Consider the following 21260-nt stretch of genomic DNA (forward strand, 5'->3'; position numbering starts at 1 on the left):
AGAGAAAAAAAAGGAATGAGCCGGGGATGTGCTCAGGATGTAGCAAAGAAAGCCGCATAACAGCAAGTGTGCTCTACCTTCCAGCATTCAAGCTCTGAGCAGCCAAACCTCATCCGTGGACGGAGAAGGACAAAAAGCGGTCTACTCTCACTTCATCAACCCATTCCTTTCGCGAAATGACTCTTCAGGTGAATATGGCTCTGAGTTGTGGAAATAAACACTGGCATAAGTGGCGGGCCCGTCCATTTAAGCATTCATCCAATGCAACAGTGATGGTTCGGTAACTGTACGGCACTGATTTTGTTGCAGATCCCGGCTGTGTTTCAAACACCAGTGGCAGTACGGACTGGCTCAATAAGAACTTTGGCCACTTCTCTGTTTTTGCAACTCTGGAGGACCTACAAACTCTCAATGCAAACTTCTCCAGCGTAAGCCAATTTGACCGATTGTCTGACACACTGCGTTCATTCCAATTCATCGCTGTGCTTCCAGGTCACACGTGCATCACCCTTCTTTTTCATTTTTGTTTGGATTCAGATGGAAGCACTGTCTGTGCTTAGCCCAACCCAAGTGGCAGAGTTGACATTGACCTCCGGGGCACTGAATGATACAAAAGAGATCACCCGTGTCCTCGAGCGACTTGAACAAGGGGACGCTTTCAACAACGTCGATGAGTTCCTGACTCAACTGACCTCAGACGGACAGGTATGCCGATCCGCTTTGGTGGCGAAAGCTAAATCCACGCGTTTAAACCGTGCACCTGGGAAACTGCAACGCCCTCCCCTTGGTGATTTACAGAGAAGCACAATGGAAAAGCTGATTGGCTGCTGGCAGAAAACGTTGGCCAAATGCCATCATGGAGAGGAGTGACAATTTCACGACCTCTCATGTTATGTTTACACAGACACCTGACATCCAGCCATCCGTGAGAGATATTGTGATGAATTGGACCTTCGTCGTCATCAGCCCTCACTTCCCGCTGTTTGAAAGAGCAGACTGGTTGGAGTGGTTCGACGTGAAGCTGACTCCTATCCTCCCCAGTGTCACTGCCGAGATGCTGACCAATGCAACTTCGAGCGTCAACTGCACCAACTACCAAGTGATGTGAGTATATACGTACTGTACCTCCAGCCAGCATCCCTTCTCACAGTAGGCATCGGTGGAGCACACACCGCTGGCACACGTATATACTGCGTATGTGGGGATGGAGGCTATGAGTGTTCCCTTTTCCTCTGTTGCAGTGTGCGAGGGATGGGCAAGGCCTTCCCCAGACTTACACTGGATAGCAAACAGGCCATCGTAGGTGTTCTGCTGAATTACCTGAAGAGATCTGCCCCCGTCATCAATGACAAAGGTAGGAGGCACGGAGCAAGCGCACCGGACAGTTGACACGTCACGCCCTTGTTATTTGATCAAAATAACAGTGTACTTCCCATTTCGGTCTTTCAATTGCTCACTTGTGTCCCACAGCTTGTAGAAAGGACATCAACAGTGACGCCAAATGGCTTGAAATCAACCTGGGTCCCTTCTCGGACTACACGACCTACTCTACTCTGAAATACTTCAACATCTCAGGGGTAATACATTGGATACCAAGGCAAACGATGACCATTTGGAGACCGATATCCATAACGTTGACTCTTTATTGGGTGGACCGGACGTGAACCGTACTCACATCATGTTTGTCCTCTATTCCTCAGGTGACCAGTCTCGACGCTCTCTCATCAAACCAGAAAGCTGAGTTGCTACTGGACCCGGACTCGGGCGCACTGGACAATGAAACCATTGTGAAGCAGGTTTTCGTCAGCTTGACAGAGAAAGAGCAGCTCGATGTGTTCTTCGAGACATTTGTTGAAGTCACCAAAGAGGTGAGTGCACGATACTCGGGTCAAGATTTCCTGGCTACGTTAGCTGAAAAAGTACCACGGCTTCGCAACTTCTATTGGGCTTGGCGAGTTTTAAACCTTTTCAGTTGAGGGCGCAAATAGACAAAAAGGAATTGCAGATGTGATCCCTTGTGTTCAGGGAAGACCCGCTTTCAATTGGTCCATTTGGGACAGCTCATGAATTTCAGTTGACTGAGTTGAAAAGTCTGCTCCCCAGAACTCTGTGTCTGCCACTGTTACAAAGGAAGTGGCTTGTCTTCCTAACCCGTGAACCATGTCTTTCGTAGAGAAACATCACCATCATCAAAAACACAGCTGTTAGGGACACCATGCTGAACCTGACCTTGACGACTCTCGCTCCCGAATTTGCCACCTTTGAGCCGAGCGACTACCAGCTGTGGTTCCAAGTCAATCTGGTTGTTCTGCTGGCCAGTTTCCAACCTGCCAGCTTGGTTGTCATCCCAAGTAACATCAGCTGTGGATCCTACAATGCCATGTAAGAGATTTCTGTGCATGCTACAGACTCCTTGGCCGTGGCTTCAGAGAATCCCATCCAAAGACTGCTATCATCTCTCCCTTTCATTTTCTTGCAGAATCCAAGGTCTTGAGCAAAGTTTGGCGTCTCTTCCGTCAAATCTCACAAAGGGTGTAAAGTCAAGCCGGGATGCACTTATGGAGACATTCAGCGGTGTGTGAAAGTTGCTCCTTCCTTACCTACTGCATTCATGCCAAGCCATTTTTCTGAGCTAGGATCACGTGCTGCATTAGGTGTTGCATTATCTAAATGTCTTCTTTTCTCGCCCCAAAGGTTGTCCAGATGCTGTGGTGGTAAGTTCACTCTGAACAAGCTTTTGCCTGAATGACACGCTTGCTAAAACGACAGGGGAATTGCATTGAGTGTATTGTTACGTTGTAAGCGAAAGCCAGTGAACCTTTTGTCTATGATAATCATGAACCTTTCTCCCCTCCAGTGCAAAGAAACCCCTGTGAATGGTAAGTTGGCGCTCTGAGAAACATTTGCGCGACCCTTTTTTGTAAATTGGTCAAATTTCATTGACACTAAAGAACCACTGTTTCTTTCCCTTTTTGCAGAGGCCCAAATCTGTGCTGAGGTGGACAGGTAGGTGCAGGTCTTTGATTTCCAAAGCTAAGACTTTGAAAGACAACAGCCACTCTGAGCTGGCATTTATCAGACAATTAACTAAGTATGGTTTCTTGCAGCTCACTCGTACAACAGTACTTGTCCTCTGGCAATTCTTCTGGAACTTTGTGCCAATTCACCATCTCCGAATATGCCTGCGCCAAGGTACGTTTCTGAAGCCGGACAGGCCAAGATGCTGGCTGTCGGTGGACAGTTTGATTCCAATGTCTGTGTCAACGGTGAGGGTATTTGGGTTCAAGCCCTAGATTTCTCACGTGCCTCCTCTTTCTGCATCCATTTCTTCAAGGCAAGCGCCCATCTGTCAGTGGACAGCTTGGTCACGCTGCTGAAATGCCAACTGGCCAGCCAAAGGACATCCGACACAGAGACCTGGAAGCTGTTCTTCCAAAGAGTTGCTCCACTTCTGGATCAGGCCCTTCTGAACTACTCCTCCATGGTATGCGCATGTAACCCCACAGTGGCACTGAAATGTTGCCTCAAGTGGTTGGACTTTGCTCACGCATCTCTGTTTCTACCTTTCCAGGCTTCCAACATCAGCGGTCCATCGACACCACAGGCCCTCAATGCCATTGGAGAGCTCCTCATCCAAAATGTCAGCAGTGCCCAGCTGCAGGATGCCACGTTTGTGGCCACGTTGTTTCAGAAGAGGCTCCGCCCATTCCTGGCATCTTCCTCCGTGAACCTCCTGGCTTGTCTCAGCTCCAAAAACTTCAGTTGCCAGACCTACCAAATTGTGTAAGTGAAATCTTGTCCTCTTCTCCAATTCAGTAAAAAAAAAGAGAAAAAAAAGGAATGAGCCGGGGATGTGCTCAGGATGTAGCAAAGAAAGCCGCATAACAGCAAGTGTGCTCTACCTTCCAGCATTCAAGCTCTGAGCAGCCAAACCTCATCCGTGGACGGAGAAGGACAAAAAGCGGTCTACTCTCACTTCATCAACCCATTCCTTTCGCGAAATGACTCTTCAGGTGAATATGGCTCTGAGTTGTGGAAATAAACACTGGCATAAGTGGCGGGCCCGTCCATTTAAGCATTCATCCAATGCAACAGTGATGGTTCGGTAACTGTACGGCACTGATTTTGTTGCAGATCCCGGCTGTGTTTCAAACACCAGTGGCAGTACGGACTGGCTCAATAAGAACTTTGGCCACTTCTCTGTTTTTGCAACTCTGGAGGACCTACAAACTCTCAATGCAAACTTCTCCAGCGTAAGCCAATTTGACCGATTGTCTGACACACTGCGTTCATTCCAATTCATCGCTGTGCTTCCAGGTCACACGTGCATCACCCTTCTTTTTCATTTTTGTTTGGATTCAGATGGAAGCACTGTCTGTGCTTAGCCCAACCCAAGTGGCAGAGTTGACATTGACCTCCGGGGCACTGAATGATACAAAAGAGATCACCCGTGTCCTCGAGCGACTTGAACAAGGGGACGCTTTCAACAACGTCGATGAGTTCCTGACTCAACTGACCTCAGACGGACAGGTATGCCGATCCGCTTTGGTGGCGAAAGCTAAATCCACGCGTTTAAACCGTGCACCTGGGAAACTGCAACGCCCTCCCCTTGGTGATTTACAGAGAAGCACAATGGAAAAGCTGATTGGCTGCTGGCAGAAAACGTTGGCCAAATGCCATCATGGAGAGGAGTGACAATTTCACGACCTCTCATGTTATGTTTACACAGACACCTGACATCCAGCCATCCGTGAGAGATATTGTGATGAATTGGACCTTCGTCGTCATCAGCCCTCACTTCCCGCTGTTTGAAAGAGCAGACTGGTTGGAGTGGTTCGACGTGAAGCTGACTCCTATCCTCCCCAGTGTCACTGCCGAGATGCTGACCAATGCAACTTCGAGCGTCAACTGCACCAACTACCAAGTGATGTGAGTATATACGTACTGTACCTCCAGCCAGCATCCCTTCTCACAGTAGGCATCGGTGGAGCACACACCGCTGGCACACGTATATACTGCGTATGTGGGGATGGAGGCTATGAGTGTTCCCTTTTCCTCTGTTGCAGTGTGCGAGGGATGGGCAAGGCCTTCCCCAGACTTACACTGGATAGCAAACAGGCCATCGTAGGTGTTCTGCTGAATTACCTGAAGAGATCTGCCCCCGTCATCAATGACAAAGGTAGGAGGCACGGAGCAAGCGCACCGGACAGTTGACACGTCACGCCCTTGTTATTTGATCAAAATAACAGTGTACTTCCCATTTCGGTCTTTCAATTGCTCACTTGTGTCCCACAGCTTGTAGAAAGGACATCAACAGTGACGCCAAATGGCTTGAAATCAACCTGGGTCCCTTCTCGGACTACACGACCTACTCTACTCTGAAATACTTCAACATCTCAGGGGTAATACATTGGATACCAAGGCAAACGATGACCATTTGGAGACCGATATCCATAACGTTGACTCTTTATTGGGTGGACCGGACGTGAACCGTACTCACATCATGTTTGTCCTCTATTCCTCAGGTGACCAGTCTCGACGCTCTCTCATCAAACCAGAAAGCTGAGTTGCTACTGGACCCGGACTCGGGCGCACTGGACAATGAAACCATTGTGAAGCAGGTTTTCGTCAGCTTGACAGAGAAAGAGCAGCTCGATGTGTTCTTCGAGACATTTGTTGAAGTCACCAAAGAGGTGAGTGCACGATACTCGGGTCAAGATTTCCTGGCTACGTTAGCTGAAAAAGTACCACGGCTTCGCAACTTCTATTGGGCTTGGCGAGTTTTAAACCTTTTCAGTTGAGGGCGCAAATAGACAAAAAGGAATTGCAGATGTGATCCCTTGTGTTCAGGGAAGACCCGCTTTCAATTGGTCCATTTGGGACAGCTCATGAATTTCAGTTGACTGAGTTGAAAAGTCTGCTCCCCAGAACTCTGTGTCTGCCACTGTTACAAAGGAAGTGGCTTGTCTTCCTAACCCGTGAACCATGTCTTTCGTAGAGAAACATCACCATCATCAAAAACACAGCTGTTAGGGACACCATGCTGAACCTGACCTTGACGACTCTCGCTCCCGAATTTGCCACCTTTGAGCCGAGCGACTACCAGCTGTGGTTCCAAGTCAATCTGGTTGTTCTGCTGGCCAGTTTCCAACCTGCCAGCTTGGTTGTCATCCCAAGTAACATCAGCTGTGGATCCTACAATGCCATGTAAGAGATTTCTGTGCATGCTACAGACTCCTTGGCCGTGGCTTCAGAGAATCCCATCCAAAGACTGCTATCATCTCTCCCTTTCATTTTCTTGCAGAATCCAAGGTCTTGAGCAAAGTTTGGCGTCTCTTCCGTCAAATCTCACAAAGGGTGTAAAGTCAAGCCGGGATGCACTTATGGAGACATTCAGCGGTGTGTGAAAGTTGCTCCTTCCTTACCTACTGCATTCATGCCAAGCCATTTTTCTGAGCTAGGATCACGTGCTGCATTAGGTGTTGCATTATCTAAATGTCTTCTTTTCTCGCCCCAAAGGTTGTCCAGATGCTGTGGTGGTAAGTTCACTCTGAACAAGCTTTTGCCTGAATGACACGCTTGCTAAAACGACAGGGGAATTGCATTGAGTGTATTGTTACGTTGTAAGCGAAAGCCAGTGAACCTTTTGTCTATGATAATCATGAACCTTTCTCCCCTCCAGTGCAAAGAAACCCCTGTGAATGGTAAGTTGGCGCTCTGAGAAACATTTGCGCGACCCTTTTTTGTAAATTGGTCAAATTTCATTGACACTAAAGAACCACTGTTTCTTTCCCTTTTTGCAGAGGCCCAAATCTGTGCTGAGGTGGACAGGTAGGTGCAGGTCTTTGATTTCCAAAGCTAAGACTTTGAAAGACAACAGCCACTCTGAGCTGGCATTTATCAGACAATTAACTAAGTATGGTTTCTTGCAGCTCACTCGTACAACAGTACTTGTCCTCTGGCAATTCTTCTGGAACTTTGTGCCAATTCACCATCTCCGAATATGCCTGCGCCAAGGTACGTTTCTGAAGCCGGACAGGCCAAGATGCTGGCTGTCGGTGGACAGTTTGATTCCAATGTCTGTGTCAACGGTGAGGGTATTTGGGTTCAAGCCCTAGATTTCTCACGTGCCTCCTCTTTCTGCATCCATTTCTTCAAGGCAAGCGCCCATCTGTCAGTGGACAGCTTGGTCACGCTGCTGAAATGCCAACTGGCCAGCCAAAGGACATCCGACACAGAGACCTGGAAGCTGTTCTTCCAAAGAGTTGCTCCACTTCTGGATCAGGCCCTTCTGAACTACTCCTCCATGGTATGCGCATGTAACCCCACAGTGGCACTGAAATGTTGCCTCAAGTGGTTGGACTTTGCTCACGCATCTCTGTTTCTACCTTTCCAGGCTTCCAACATCAGCGGTCCATCGACACCACAGGCCCTCAATGCCATTGGAGAGCTCCTCATCCAAAATGTCAGCAGTGCCCAGCTGCAGGATGCCACGTTTGTGGCCACGTTGTTTCAGAAGAGGCTCCGCCCATTCCTGGCATCTTCCTCCGTGAACCTCCTGGCTTGTCTCAGCTCCAAAAACTTCAGTTGCCAGACCTACCAAATTGTGTAAGTGAAATCTTGTCCTCTTCTCCAATTCAGTAAAAAAAAAGAGAAAAAAAAGGAATGAGCCGGGGATGTGCTCAGGATGTAGCAAAGAAAGCCGCATAACAGCAAGTGTGCTCTACCTTCCAGCATTCAAGCTCTGAGCAGCCAAACCTCATCCGTGGACGGAGAAGGACAAAAAGCGGTCTACTCTCACTTCATCAACCCATTCCTTTCGCGAAATGACTCTTCAGGTGAATATGGCTCTGAGTTGTGGAAATAAACACTGGCATAAGTGGCGGGCCCGTCCATTTAAGCATTCATCCAATGCAACAGTGATGGTTCGGTAACTGTACGGCACTGATTTTGTTGCAGATCCCGGCTGTGTTTCAAACACCAGTGGCAGTACGGACTGGCTCAATAAGAACTTTGGCCACTTCTCTGTTTTTGCAACTCTGGAGGACCTACAAACTCTCAATGCAAACTTCTCCAGCGTAAGCCAATTTGACCGATTGTCTGACACACTGCGTTCATTCCAATTCATCGCTGTGCTTCCAGGTCACACGTGCATCACCCTTCTTTTTCATTTTTGTTTGGATTCAGATGGAAGCACTGTCTGTGCTTAGCCCAACCCAAGTGGCAGAGTTGACATTGACCTCCGGGGCACTGAATGATACAAAAGAGATCACCCGTGTCCTCGAGCGACTTGAACAAGGGGACGCTTTCAACAACGTCGATGAGTTCCTGACTCAACTGACCTCAGACGGACAGGTATGCCGATCCGCTTTGGTGGCGAAAGCTAAATCCACGCGTTTAAACCGTGCACCTGGGAAACTGCAACGCCCTCCCCTTGGTGATTTACAGAGAAGCACAATGGAAAAGCTGATTGGCTGCTGGCAGAAAACGTTGGCCAAATGCCATCATGGAGAGGAGTGACAATTTCACGACCTCTCATGTTATGTTTACACAGACACCTGACATCCAGCCATCCGTGAGAGATATTGTGATGAATTGGACCTTCGTCGTCATCAGCCCTCACTTCCCGCTGTTTGAAAGAGCAGACTGGTTGGAGTGGTTCGACGTGAAGCTGACTCCTATCCTCCCCAGTGTCACTGCCGAGATGCTGACCAATGCAACTTCGAGCGTCAACTGCACCAACTACCAAGTGATGTGAGTATATACGTACTGTACCTCCAGCCAGCATCCCTTCTCACAGTAGGCATCGGTGGAGCACACACCGCTGGCACACGTATATACTGCGTATGTGGGGATGGAGGCTATGAGTGTTCCCTTTTCCTCTGTTGCAGTGTGCGAGGGATGGGCAAGGCCTTCCCCAGACTTACACTGGATAGCAAACAGGCCATCGTAGGTGTTCTGCTGAATTACCTGAAGAGATCTGCCCCCGTCATCAATGACAAAGGTAGGAGGCACGGAGCAAGCGCACCGGACAGTTGACACGTCACGCCCTTGTTATTTGATCAAAATAACAGTGTACTTCCCATTTCGGTCTTTCAATTGCTCACTTGTGTCCCACAGCTTGTAGAAAGGACATCAACAGTGACGCCAAATGGCTTGAAATCAACCTGGGTCCCTTCTCGGACTACACGACCTACTTTACTCTGAAATACTTCAACATCTCAGGGGTAATACATTGGATACCAAGGCAAACGATGACCATTTGGAGACCGATATCCATAACGTTGACTCTTTATTGGGTGGACCGGACGTGAACCGTACTCACATCATGTTTGTCCTCTATTCCTCAGGTGACCAGTCTCGACGCTCTCTCATCAAACCAGAAAGCTGAGTTGCTACTGGACCCGGACTCGGGCGCACTGGACAATGAAACCATTGTGAAGCAGGTTTTCGTCAGCTTGACAGAGAAAGAGCAGCTCGATGTGTTCTTCGAGACATTTGTTGAAGTCACCAAAGAGGTGAGTGCACGATACTCGGGTCAAGATTTCCTGGCTACGTTAGCTGAAAAAGTACCACGGCTTCGCAACTTCTATTGGGCTTGGCGAGTTTTAAACCTTTTCAGTTGAGGGCGCAAATAGACTAAAAGGAATTGCAGATGTGATCCCTTGTGTTCAGGGAAGACCCGCTTTCAATTGGTCCATTTGGGACAGCTCATGAATTTCAGTTGACTGAGTTGAAAAGTCTGCTCCCCAGAACTCTGTGTCTGCCACTGTTACAAAGGAAGTGGCTTGTCTTCCTAACCCGTGAACCATGTCTTTCGTAGAGAAACATCACCATCATCAAAAACACAGCTGTTAGGGACACCATGCTGAACCTGACCTTGACGACTCTCGCTCCCGAATTTGCCACCTTTGAGCCGAGCGACTACCAGCTGTGGTTCCAAGTCAATCTGGTTGTTCTGCTGGCAAGTTTCCAACCTGCCAGCTTGGTTGTCATCCCAAGTAACATCAGCTGTGGATCCTACAATGCCATGTAAGAGATTTCTGTGCATGCTACAGACTCCTTGGCCGTGGCTTCAGAGAATCCCATCCAAAGACTGCTATCATCTCTCCCTTTCATTTTCTTGCAGAATCCAAGGTCTTGAGCAAAGTTTGGCGTCTCTTCCGTCAAATCTCACAAAGGGTGTAAAGTCAAGCCGGGATGCACTTATGGAGACATTCAGCGGTGTGTGAAAGTTGCTCCTTCCTTACCTACTGCATTCATGCCAAGCCATTTTTCTGAGCTAGGATCACGTGCTGCATTAGGTGTTGCATTATCTAAATGTCTTCTTTTCTCGCCCCAAAGGTTGTCCAGATGCTGTGGTGGTAAGTTCACTCTGAACAAGCTTTTGCCTGAATGACACGCTTGCTAAAACGACAGGGGAATTGCATTGAGTGTATTGTTACGTTGTAAGCGAAAGCCAGTGAACCTTTTGTCTATGATAATCATGAACCTTTCTCCCCTCCAGTGCAAAGAAACCCCTGTGAATGGTAAGTTGGCGCTCTGAGAAACATTTGCGCGACCCTTTTTTGTAAATTGGTCAAATTTCATTGACACTAAAGAACCACTGTTTCTTTCCCTTTTTGCAGAGGCCCAAATCTGTGCTGAGGTGGACAGGTAGGTGCAGGTCTTTGATTTCCAAAGCTAAGACTTTGAAAGACAACAGCCACTCTGAGCTGGCATTTATCAGACAATTAACTAAGTATGGTTTCTTGCAGCTCACTCGTACAACAGTACTTGTCCTCTGGCAATTCTTCTGGAACTTTGTGCCAATTCACCATCTCCGAATATGCCTGCGCCAAGGTACGTTTCTGAAGCCGGACAGGCCAAGATGCTGGCTGTCGGTGGACAGTTTGATTCCAATGTCTGTGTCAACGGTGAGGGTATTTGGGTTCAAGCCCTAGATTTCTCACGTGCCTCCTCTTTCTGCATCCATTTCTTCAAGGCAAGCGCCCATCTGTCAGTGGACAGCTTGGTCACGCTGCTGAAATGCCAACTGGCCAGCCAAAGGACATCCGACACAGAGACCTGGAAGCTGTTCTTCCAAAGAGTTGCTCCACTTCTGGATCAGGCCCTTCTGAACTACTCCTCCATGGTATGCGCATGTAACCCCACAGTGGCACTGAAATGTTGCCTCAAGTGGTTGGACTTTGCTCACGCATCTCTGTTTCTACCTTTCCAGGCTTCCAACATCAGCGGTCCATCGACACCACAGGCCCTCAATGCCATTGGAGAGCTCCTCATCCAAAATGTCAGCAGTGCCCAGCTGCAGGATGCCACGTTTGTGGCCACGTTGTTTCAGAAGAGGCTCCGCCCATTCCTGGCATCTTCCTCCGTGAACCTCCTGGCTTGTCTCAGCTCCAAAAACTTCAGTTGCCAGACCTACCAAATTGTGTAAGTGAAATCTTGTCCTCTTCTCCAATTCAGTAAAAAAAAAAGAGAAAAAAAAGAGAAAAAAAAGGAATGAGCCGGGGATGTGCTCAGGATGTAGCAAAGAAAGCCGCATAACAGCAAGTGTGCTCTACCTTCCAGCATTCAAGCTCTGAGCAGCCAAACCTCATCCGTGGACGGAGAAGGACAAAAAGCGGTCTACTCTCACTTCATCAACCCATTCCTTTCGCGAAATGACTCTTCAGGTGAATATGGCTCTGAGTTGTGGAAATAAACACTGGCATAAGTGGCGGGCCCGTCCATTTAAGCATTCATCCAATGCAACAGTGATGGTTCGGTAACTGTACGGCACTGATTTTGTTGCAGATCCCGGCTGTGTTTCAAACACCAGTGGCAGTACGGACTGGCTCAATAAGAACTTTGGCCACTTCTCTGTTTTTGCAACTCTGGAGGACCTACAAACTCTCAATGCAAACTTCTCCAGCGTAAGCCAATTTGACCGATTGTCTGACACACTGCGTTCATTCCAATTCATCGCTGTGCTTCCAGGTCACACGTGCATCACCCTTCTTTTTCATTTTTGTTTGGATTCAGATGGAAGCACTGTCTGTGCTTAGCCCAACCCAAGTGGCAGAGTTGACATTGACCTCCGGGGCACTGAATGATACAAAAGAGATCACCCGTGTCCTCGAGCGACTTGAACAAGGGGACGCTTTCAACAACGTCGATGAGTTCCTGACTCAACTGACCTCAGACGGACAGGTATGCCGATCCGCTTTGGTGGCGAAAGCTAAATCCACGCGTTTAAACCGTGCACCTGGGAAACTGCAACGCCCTCCCCTTGGTGATTTACAGAGAAGCACAATGGAAAAGCTGATTGGCTGCTGGCAGAAAACGTTGGCCAAATGCCATCATGGAGAGGAGTGACAATTTCACGACCTCTCATGTTATGTTTACACAGACACCTGACATCCAGCCATCCGTGAGAGATATTGTGATGAATTGGACCTTCGTCGTCATCAGCCCTCACTTCCCGCTGTTTGAAAGAGCAGACTGGTTGGAGTGGTTCGACGTGAAGCTGACTCCTATCCTCCCCAGTGTCACTGCCGAGATGCTGACCAATGCAACTTCGAGCGTCAACTGCACCAACTACCAAGTGATGTGAGTATATACGTACTGTACCTCCAGCCAGCATCCCTTCTCACAGTAGGCATCGGTGGAGCACACACCGCTGGCACACGTATATACTGCGTATGTGGGGATGGAGGCTATGAGTGTTCCCTTTTCCTCTGTTGCAGTGTGCGAGGGATGGGCAAGGCCTTCCCCAGACTTACACTGGATAGCAAACAGGCCATCGTAGGTGTTCTGCTGAATTACCTGAAGAGATCTGCCCCCGTCATCAATGACAAAGGTAGGAGGCACAGAGCAAGCGCACCGGACAGTTGACACGTCACGCCCTTGTTATTTGATCAAAATAACAGTGTACTTCCCATTTCGGTCTTTCAATTGCTCACTTGTGTCCCACAGCTTGTAGAAAGGACATCAACAGTGACGCCAAATGGCTTGAAATCAACCTGGGTCCCTTCTCGGACTACACGACCTACTTTACTCTGAAATACTTCAACATCTCAGGGGTAATACATTGGATACCAAGGCAAACGATGACCATTTGGAGACCGATATCCATAACGTTGACTCTTTATTGGGTGGACCGGACGTGAACCGTACTCACATCATGTTTGTCCTCTATTCCTCAGGTGACCAGTCTCGACGCTCTCTCATCAAACCAGAAAGCTGAGTTGCTACTGGACCCGGACTCGGGCGCACTGGACAATGAAACCATTGTGAAGCAGGTTTTCGTCAGCTTGACAGAGAAAGAGCAGCTCGATGTGTTCTTCGAGACATTTGTTGAAGTCACCAAAGAGGTGAGTGCACGATACTCGGGTCAAGATTTCCTGGCTACGTTAGCTGAAAAAGTACCACGGCTTCGCAACTTCTATTGGGCTTGGCGAGTTTTAAACCTTTTCAGTTGAGGGCGCAAATAGACTAAAAGGAATTGCAGATGTGATCCCTTGTGTTCAGGGAAGACCCGCTTTCAATTGGTCCATTTGGGACAGCTCATGAATTTCAGTTGACTGAGTTGAAAAGTCTGCTCCCCAGAACTCTGTGTCTGCCACTGTTACAAAGGAAGTGGCTTGTCTTCCTAACCCGTGAACCATGTCTTTCGTAGAGAAACATCACCATCATCAAAAACACAGCTGTTAGGGACACCATGCTGAACCTGACCTTGACGACTCTCGCTCCCGAATTTGCCACCTTTGAGCCGAGCGACTACCAGCTGTGGTTCCAAGTCAATCTGGTTGTTCTGCTGGCCAGTTTCCAACCTGCCAGCTTGGTTGTCATCCCAAGTAACATCAGCTGTGGATCCTACAATGCCATGTAAGAGATTTCTGTGCATGCTACAGACTCCTTGGCCGTGGCTTCAGAGAATCCCATCCAAAGACTGCTATCATCTCTCCCTTTCATTTTCTTGCAGAATCCAAGGTCTTGAGCAAAGTTTGGCGTCTCTTCCGTCAAATCTCACAAAGGGTGTAAAGTCAAGCCGGGATGCACTTATGGAGACATTCAGCGGTGTGTGAAAGTTGCTCCTTCCTTACCTACTGCATTCATGCCAAGCCATTTTTCTGAGCTAGGATCACGTGCTGCATTAGGTGTTGCATTATCTAAATGTCTTCTTTTCTCGCCCCAAAGGTTGTCCAGATGCTGTGGTGGTAAGTTCACTCTGAACAAGCTTTTGCCTGAATGACACGCTTGCTAAAACGACAGGGGAATTGCATTGAGTGTATTGTTACGTTGTAAGCGAAAGCCAGTGAACCTTTTGTCTATGATAATCATGAACCTTTCTCCCCTCCAGTGCAAAGAAACCCCTGTGAATGGTAAGTTGGCGCTCTGAGAAACATTTGCGCGACCCTTTTTTGTAAATTGGTCAAATTTCATTGACACTAAAGAACCACTGTTTCTTTCCCTTTTTGCAGAGGCCCAAATCTGTGCTGAGGTGGACAGGTAGGTGCAGGTCTTTGATTTCCAAAGCTAAGACTTTGAAAGACAACAGCCACTCTGAGCTGGCATTTATCAGACAATTAACTAAGTATGGTTTCTTGCAGCTCACTCGTACAACAGTACTTGTCCTCTGGCAATTCTTCTGGAACTTTGTGCCAATTCACCATCTCCGAATATGCCTGCGCCAAGGTACGTTTCTGAAGCCGGACAGGCCAAGATGCTGGCTGTCGGTGGACAGTTTGATTCCAATGTCTGTGTCAACGGTGAGGGTATTTGGGTTCAAGCCCTAGATTTCTCACGTGCCTCCTCTTTCTGCATCCATTTCTTCAAGGCAAGCGCCCATCTGTCAGTGGACAGCTTGGTCACGCTGCTGAAATGCCAACTGGCCAGCCAAAGGACATCCGACACAGAGACCTGGAAGCTGTTCTTCCAAAGAGTTGCTCCACTTCTGGATCAGGCCCTTCTGAACTACTCCTCCATGGTATGCGCATGTAACCCCACAGTGGCACTGAAATGTTGCCTCAAGTGGTTGGACTTTGCTCACGCATCTCTGTTTCTACCTTTCCAGGCTTCCAACATCAGCGGTCCATCGACACCACAGGCCCTCAATGCCATTGGAGAGCTCCTCATCCAAAATGTCAGCAGTGCCCAGCTGCAGGATGCCACGTTTGTGGCCACGTTGTTTCAGAAGAGGCTCCGCCCATTCCTGGCATCTTCCTCCGTGAACCTCCTGGCTTGTCTCAGCTCCAAAAACTTCAGTTGCCAGACCTACCAAATTGTGTAAGTGAAATCTTGTCCTCTTCTCCAATTCAGTAAAAAAAAAGAGAAAAAAAAGAGAAAAAAAAGGAATGAGCCGGGGATGTGCTCAGGATGTAGCAAAGAAAGCCGCATAACAGCAAGTGTGCTCTACCTTCCAGCATTCAAGCTCTGAGCAGCCAAACCTCATCCGTGGACGGAGAAGGACAAAAAGCGGTCTACTCTCACTTCATCAACCCATTCCTTTCGCGAAATGACTCTTCAGGTGAATATGGCTCTGAGTTGTGGAAATAAACACTGGCATAAGTGGCGGGCCCGTCCATTTAAGCATTCATCCAATGCAACAGTGATGGTTCGGTAACTGTACGGCACTGATTTTGTTGCAGATCCCGGCTGTGTTTCAAACACCAGTGGCAGTACGGACTGGCTCAATAAGAACTTTGGCCACTTCTCTGTTTTTGCAACTCTGGAGGACCTACAAACTCTCAATGCAAACTTCTCCAGCGTAAGCCAATTTGACCGATTGTCTGACACACTGCGTTCATTCCAATTCATCGCTGTGCTTCCAGGTCACACGTGCATCACCCTTCTTTTTCATTTTTGTTTGGATTCAGATGGAAGCACTGTCTGTGCTTAGCCCAACCCAAGTGGCAGAGTTGACATTGACCTCCGGGGCACTGAATGATACAAAAGAGATCACCCGTGTCCTCGAGCGACTTGAACAAGGGGACGCTTTCAACAACGTCGATGAGTTCCTGACTCAACTGACCTCAGACGGACAGGTATGCCGATCCGCTTTGGTGGCGAAAGCTAAATCCACGCGTTTAAACCGTGCACCTGGGAAACTGCAACGCCCTCCCCTTGGTGATTTACAGAGAAGCACAATGGAAAAGCTGATTGGCTGCTGGCAGAAAACGTTGGCCAAATGCCATCATGGAGAGGAGTGACAATTTCACGACCTCTCATGTTATGTTTACACAGACACCTGACATCCAGCCATCCGTGAGAGATATTGTGATGAATTGGACCTTCGTCGTCATCAGCCCTCACTTCCCGCTGTTTGAAAGAGCAGACTGGTTGGAGTGGTTCGACGTGAAGCTGACTCCTATCCTCCCCAGTGTCACTGCCGAGATGCTGACCAATGCAACTTCGAGCGTCAACTGCACCAACTACCAAGTGATGTGAGTATATACGTACTGTACCTCCAGCCAGCATCCCTTCTCACAGTAGGCATCGGTGGAGCACACACCGCTGGCACACGTATATACTGCGTATGTGGGGATGGAGGCTATGAGTGTTCCCTTTTCCTCTGTTGCAGTGTGCGAGGGATGGGCAAGGCCTTCCCCAGACTTACACTGGATAGCAAACAGGCCATCGTAGGTGTTCTGCTGAATTACCTGAAGAGATCTGCCCCCGTCATCAATGACAAAGGTAGGAGGCACGGAGCAAGCGCACCGGACAGTTGACACGTCACGCCCTTGTTATTTGATCAAAATAACAGTGTACTTCCCATTTCGGTCTTTCAATTGCTCACTTGTGTCCCACAGCTTGTAGAAAGGACATCAACAGTGACGCCAAATGGCTTGAAATCAACCTGGGTCCCTTCTCGGACTACACGACCTACTCTACTCTGAAATACTTCAACATCTCAGGGGTAATACATTGGATACCAAGGCAAACGATGACCATTTGGAGACCGATATCCATAACGTTGACTCTTTATTGGGTGGACCGGACGTGAACCGTACTCACATCATGTTTGTCCTCTATTCCTCAGGTGACCAGTCTCGACGCTCTCTCATCAAACCAGAAAGCTGAGTTGCTACTGGACCCGGACTCGGGCGCACTGGACAATGAAACCATTGTGAAGCAGGTTTTCGTCAGCTTGACAGAGAAAGAGCAGCTCGATGTGTTCTTCGAGACATTTGTTGAAGTCACCAAAGAGGTGAGTGCACGATACTCGGGTCAAGATTTCCTGGCTACGTTAGCTGAAAAAGTACCACGGCTTCGCAACTTCTATTGGGCTTGGCGAGTTTTAAACCTTTTCAGTTGAGGGCGCAAATAGACAAAAAGGAATTGCAGATGTGATCCCTTGTGTTCAGGGAAGACCCGCTTTCAATTGGTCCATTTGGGACAGCTCATGAATTTCAGTTGACTGAGTTGAAAAGTCTGCTCCCCAGAACTCTGTGTCTGCCACTGTTACAAAGGAAGTGGCTTGTCTTCCTAACCCGTGAACCATGTCTTTCGTAGAGAAACATCACCATCATCAAAAACACAGCTGTTAGGGACACCATGCTGAACCTGACCTTGACGACTCTCGCTCCCGAATTTGCCACCTTTGAGCCGAGCGACTACCAGCTGTGGTTCCAAGTCAATCTGGTTGTTCTGCTGGCCAGTTTCCAACCTGCCAGCTTGGTTGTCATCCCAAGTAACATCAGCTGTGGATCCTACAATGCCATGTAAGAGATTTCTGTGCATGCTACAGACTCCTTGGCCGTGGCTTCAGAGAATCCCATCCAAAGACTGCTATCATCTCTCCCTTTCATTTTCTTGCAGAATCCAAGGTCTTGAGCAAAGTTTGGCGTCTCTTCCGTCAAATCTCACAAAGGGTGTAAAGTCAAGCCGGGATGCACTTATGGAGACATTCAGCGGTGTGTGAAAGTTGCTCCTTCCTTACCTACTGCATTCATGCCAAGCCATTTTTCTGAGCTAGGATCACGTGCTGCATTAGGTGTTGCATTATCTAAATGTCTTCTTTTCTCGCCCCAAAGGTTGTCCAGATGCTGTGGTGGTAAGTTCACTCTGAACAAGCTTTTGCCTGAATGACACGCTTGCTAAAACGACAGGGGAATTGCATTGAGTGTATTGTTACGTTGTAAGCGAAAGCCAGTGAACCTTTTGTCTATGATAATCATGAACCTTTCTCCCCTCCAGTGCAAAGAAACCCCTGTGAATGGTAAGTTGGCGCTCTGAGAAACATTTGCGCGAACCTTTTTTGTAAATTGGTCAAATTTCATTGACACTAAAGAACCACTGTTTCTTTCCCTTTTTGCAGAGGCCCAAATCTGTGCTGAGGTGGACAGGTAGGTGCAGGTCTTTGATTTCCAAAGCTAAGACTTTGAAAGACAACAGCCACTCTGAGCTGGCATTTATCAGACAATTAACTAAGTATGGTTTCTTGCAGCTCACTCGTACAACAGTACTTGTCCTCTGGCAATTCTTCTGGAACTTTGTGCCAATTCACCATCTCCGAATATGCCTGCGCCAAGGTACGTTTCTGAAGCCGGACAGGCCAAGATGCTGGCTGTCGGTGGACAGTTTGATTCCAATGTCTGTGTCAACGGTGAGGGTATTTGGGTTCAAGCCCTAGATTTCTCACGTGCCTCCTCTTTCTGCATCCATTTCTTCAAGGCAAGCGCCCATCTGTCAGTGGACAGCTTGGTCACGCTGCTGAAATGCCAACTGGCCAGCCAAAGGACATCCGACACAGAGACCTGGAAGCTGTTCTTCCAAAGAGTTGCTCCACTTCTGGATCAGGCCCTTCTGAACTACTCCTCCATGGTATGCGCATGTAACCCCACAGTGGCACTGAAATGTTGCCTCAAGTGGTTGGACTTTGCTCACGCATCTCTGTTTCTACCTTTCCAGGCTTCCAACATCAGCGGTCCATCGACACCACAGGCCCTCAATGCCATTGGAGAGCTCCTCATCCAAAATGTCAGCAGTGCCCAGCTGCAGGATGCCACGTTTGTGGCCACGTTGTTTCAGAAGAGGCTCCGCCCATTCCTGGCATCTTCCTCCGTGAACCTCCTGGCTTGTCTCAGCTCCAAAAACTTCAGTTGCCAGACCTACCAAATTGTGTAAGTGAAATCTTGTCCTCTTCTCCAATTCAGTAAAAAAAAAAAAAAAAAAAGAGAAAAAAAAGGAATGAGCCGGGGATGTGCTCAGGATGTAGCAAAGAAAGCCGCATAACAGCAAGTGTGCTCTACCTTCCAGCATTCAAGCTCTGAGCAGCCAAACCTCATCCGTGGACGGAGAAGGACAAAAAGCGGTCTACTCTCACTTCATCAACCCATTCCTTTCGCGAAATGACTCTTCAGGTGAATATGGCTCTGAGTTGTGGAAATAAACACTGGCATAAGTGGCGGGCCCGTCCATTTAAGCATTCATCCAATGCAACAGTGATGGTTCGGTAACTGTACGGCACTGATTTTGTTGCAGATCCCGGCTGTGTTTCAAACACCAGTGGCAGTACGGACTGGCTCAATAAGAACTTTGGCCACTTCTCTGTTTTTGTAACTCTGGAGGACCTACAAACTCTCAATGCAAACTTCTCCAGCGTAAGCCAATTTGACCGATTGTCTGACACACTGCGTTCATTCCAATTCATCGCTGTGCTTCCAGGTCACACGTGCATCACCCTTCTTTTTCATTTTTGTTTGGATTCAGATGGAAGCACTGTCTGTGCTTAGCCCAACCCAAGTGGCAGAGTTGACATTGACCTCCGGGGCACTGAATGATACAAAAGAGATCACCCGTGTCCTCGAGCGACTTGAACAAGGGGACGCTTTCAACAACGTCGATGAGTTCCTGACTCAACTGACCTCAGACGGACAGGTATGCCGATCCGCTTTGGTGGCGAAAGCTAAATCCACGCGTTTAAACCGTGCACCTGGGAAACTGCAACGCCCTCCCCTTGGTGATTTACAGAGAAGCACAATGGAAAAGCTGATTGGCTGCTGGCAGAAAACGTTGGCCAAATGCCATCATGGAGAGGAGTGACAATTTCACGACCTCTCATGTTATGTTTACACAGACACCTGACATCCAGCCATCCGTGAGAGATATTGTGATGAATTGGACCTTCGTCGTCATCAGCCCTCACTTCCCGCTGTTTGAAAGAGTAGACTGGTTGGAGTGGTTCGACGTGAAGCTGACTCCTATCCTCCCCAGTGTCACTGCCGAGATGCTGACCAATGCAACTTCGAGCGTCAACTGCACCAACTACCAAGTGATGTGAGTATATACGTACTGTACCTCCAGCCAGCATCCCTTCTCACAGTAGGCATCGGTGGAGCACACACCGCTGGCACACGTATATACTGCGTATGTGGGGATGGAGGCTATGAGTGTTCCCTTTTCCTCTGTTGCAGTGTGCGAGGGATGGGCAAGGCCTTCCCCAGACTTACACTGGATAGCAAACAGGCCATCGTAGGTGTTCTGCTGAATTACCTGAAGAGATCTGCCCCCGTCATCAATGACAAAGGTAGGAGGCACGGAGCAAGCGCACCGGACATTTGACACGTCACGCCCTTGTTATTTGATCAAAATAACAGTGTACTTCCCATTTCGGTCTTTCAATTGCTCACTTGTGTCCCACAGCTTGTAGAAAGGACATCAACAGTGACGCCAAATGGCTTGAAATCAACCTGGGTCCCTTCTCGGACTACACGACCTACTCTACTCTGAAATACTTCAACATCTCAGGGGTAATACATTGGATACCAAGGCAAACGATGACCATTTGGAGACCGATATCCATAACGTTGACTCTTTATTGGGTGGACCGGACGTGAACCGTACTCACATCATGTTTGTCCTCTATTCCTCAGGTGACCAGTCTCGACGCTCTCTCATCAAACCAGAAAGCTGAGTTGCTACTGGACCCGGACTCGGGCGCACTGGACAATGAAACCATTGTGAAGCAGGTTTTCGTCAGCTTGACAGAGAAAGAGCAGCTCGATGTGTTCTTCGAGACATTTGTTGAAGTCACCAAAGAGGTGAGTGCACGATACTCGGGTCAAGATTTCCTGGCTACGTTAGCTGAAAAAGTACCACGGCTTCGCAACTTCTATTGGGCTTGGCGAGTTTTAAACCTTTTCAGTTGAGGGCGCAAATAGACAAAAAGGAATTGCAGATGTGATCCCTTGTGTTCAGGGAAGACCCGCTTTCAATTGGTCCATTTGGGACAGCTCATGAATTTCAGTTGACTGAGTTGAAAAGTCTGCTCCCCA

The 21260-nt window shown here is 48.4% G+C and overlaps 1 protein-coding gene across 1 annotated transcript in view; it reads left to right on the top strand.

The window, feature by feature from the left end:
• The window catches only part of LOC146220932 (uncharacterized), a 40645-nt gene that overhangs the window by 400 nt on the left and 18985 nt on the right, over positions 1–21260 (top strand). The window contains exons 3-84 of the mRNA XM_084692584.1: positions 85–188; positions 310–428; positions 538–705; positions 905–1104; positions 1242–1354; positions 1471–1577; positions 1701–1868; positions 2174–2382; positions 2480–2574; positions 2695–2714; positions 2858–2879; positions 2979–3006; positions 3108–3192; positions 3335–3484; positions 3572–3783; positions 3910–4013; positions 4135–4253; positions 4363–4530; positions 4730–4929; positions 5067–5179; positions 5296–5402; positions 5526–5693; positions 5999–6207; positions 6305–6399; positions 6520–6539; positions 6683–6704; positions 6804–6831; positions 6933–7017; positions 7160–7309; positions 7397–7608; positions 7735–7838; positions 7960–8078; positions 8188–8355; positions 8555–8754; positions 8892–9004; positions 9121–9227; positions 9351–9518; positions 9824–10032; positions 10130–10224; positions 10345–10364; positions 10508–10529; positions 10629–10656; positions 10758–10842; positions 10985–11134; positions 11222–11433; positions 11572–11675; positions 11797–11915; positions 12025–12192; positions 12392–12591; positions 12729–12841; positions 12958–13064; positions 13188–13355; positions 13661–13869; positions 13967–14061; positions 14182–14201; positions 14345–14366; positions 14466–14493; positions 14595–14679; positions 14822–14971; positions 15059–15270; positions 15408–15511; positions 15633–15751; positions 15861–16028; positions 16228–16427; positions 16565–16677; positions 16794–16900; positions 17024–17191; positions 17497–17705; positions 17803–17897; positions 18018–18037; positions 18181–18202; positions 18302–18329; positions 18431–18515; positions 18658–18807; positions 18895–19106; positions 19243–19346; positions 19468–19586; positions 19696–19863; positions 20063–20262; positions 20400–20512; positions 20629–20735; positions 20859–21026. Of these exons, the coding sequence (XP_084548710.1) occupies positions 85–188; positions 310–428; positions 538–705; positions 905–1104; positions 1242–1354; positions 1471–1577; positions 1701–1868; positions 2174–2382; positions 2480–2574; positions 2695–2714; positions 2858–2879; positions 2979–3006; positions 3108–3192; positions 3335–3484; positions 3572–3783; positions 3910–4013; positions 4135–4253; positions 4363–4530; positions 4730–4929; positions 5067–5179; positions 5296–5402; positions 5526–5693; positions 5999–6207; positions 6305–6399; positions 6520–6539; positions 6683–6704; positions 6804–6831; positions 6933–7017; positions 7160–7309; positions 7397–7608; positions 7735–7838; positions 7960–8078; positions 8188–8355; positions 8555–8754; positions 8892–9004; positions 9121–9227; positions 9351–9518; positions 9824–10032; positions 10130–10224; positions 10345–10364; positions 10508–10529; positions 10629–10656; positions 10758–10842; positions 10985–11134; positions 11222–11433; positions 11572–11675; positions 11797–11915; positions 12025–12192; positions 12392–12591; positions 12729–12841; positions 12958–13064; positions 13188–13355; positions 13661–13869; positions 13967–14061; positions 14182–14201; positions 14345–14366; positions 14466–14493; positions 14595–14679; positions 14822–14971; positions 15059–15270; positions 15408–15511; positions 15633–15751; positions 15861–16028; positions 16228–16427; positions 16565–16677; positions 16794–16900; positions 17024–17191; positions 17497–17705; positions 17803–17897; positions 18018–18037; positions 18181–18202; positions 18302–18329; positions 18431–18515; positions 18658–18807; positions 18895–19106; positions 19243–19346; positions 19468–19586; positions 19696–19863; positions 20063–20262; positions 20400–20512; positions 20629–20735; positions 20859–21026 (9979 nt within the window). The remainder of the gene's footprint in view (positions 1–84; positions 189–309; positions 429–537; positions 706–904; positions 1105–1241; positions 1355–1470; positions 1578–1700; positions 1869–2173; positions 2383–2479; positions 2575–2694; positions 2715–2857; positions 2880–2978; positions 3007–3107; positions 3193–3334; positions 3485–3571; positions 3784–3909; positions 4014–4134; positions 4254–4362; positions 4531–4729; positions 4930–5066; positions 5180–5295; positions 5403–5525; positions 5694–5998; positions 6208–6304; positions 6400–6519; positions 6540–6682; positions 6705–6803; positions 6832–6932; positions 7018–7159; positions 7310–7396; positions 7609–7734; positions 7839–7959; positions 8079–8187; positions 8356–8554; positions 8755–8891; positions 9005–9120; positions 9228–9350; positions 9519–9823; positions 10033–10129; positions 10225–10344; positions 10365–10507; positions 10530–10628; positions 10657–10757; positions 10843–10984; positions 11135–11221; positions 11434–11571; positions 11676–11796; positions 11916–12024; positions 12193–12391; positions 12592–12728; positions 12842–12957; positions 13065–13187; positions 13356–13660; positions 13870–13966; positions 14062–14181; positions 14202–14344; positions 14367–14465; positions 14494–14594; positions 14680–14821; positions 14972–15058; positions 15271–15407; positions 15512–15632; positions 15752–15860; positions 16029–16227; positions 16428–16564; positions 16678–16793; positions 16901–17023; positions 17192–17496; positions 17706–17802; positions 17898–18017; positions 18038–18180; positions 18203–18301; positions 18330–18430; positions 18516–18657; positions 18808–18894; positions 19107–19242; positions 19347–19467; positions 19587–19695; positions 19864–20062; positions 20263–20399; positions 20513–20628; positions 20736–20858; positions 21027–21260) is intronic.

The sequence above is a fragment of the Hypomesus nipponensis genome, chromosome 26 (genome assembly GCF_054491055.1).
Source record: "Hypomesus nipponensis isolate SF chromosome 26, ASM5449105v1, whole genome shotgun sequence".
Lineage (NCBI taxonomy): Eukaryota > Metazoa > Chordata > Actinopteri > Osmeriformes > Osmeridae > Hypomesus > Hypomesus nipponensis.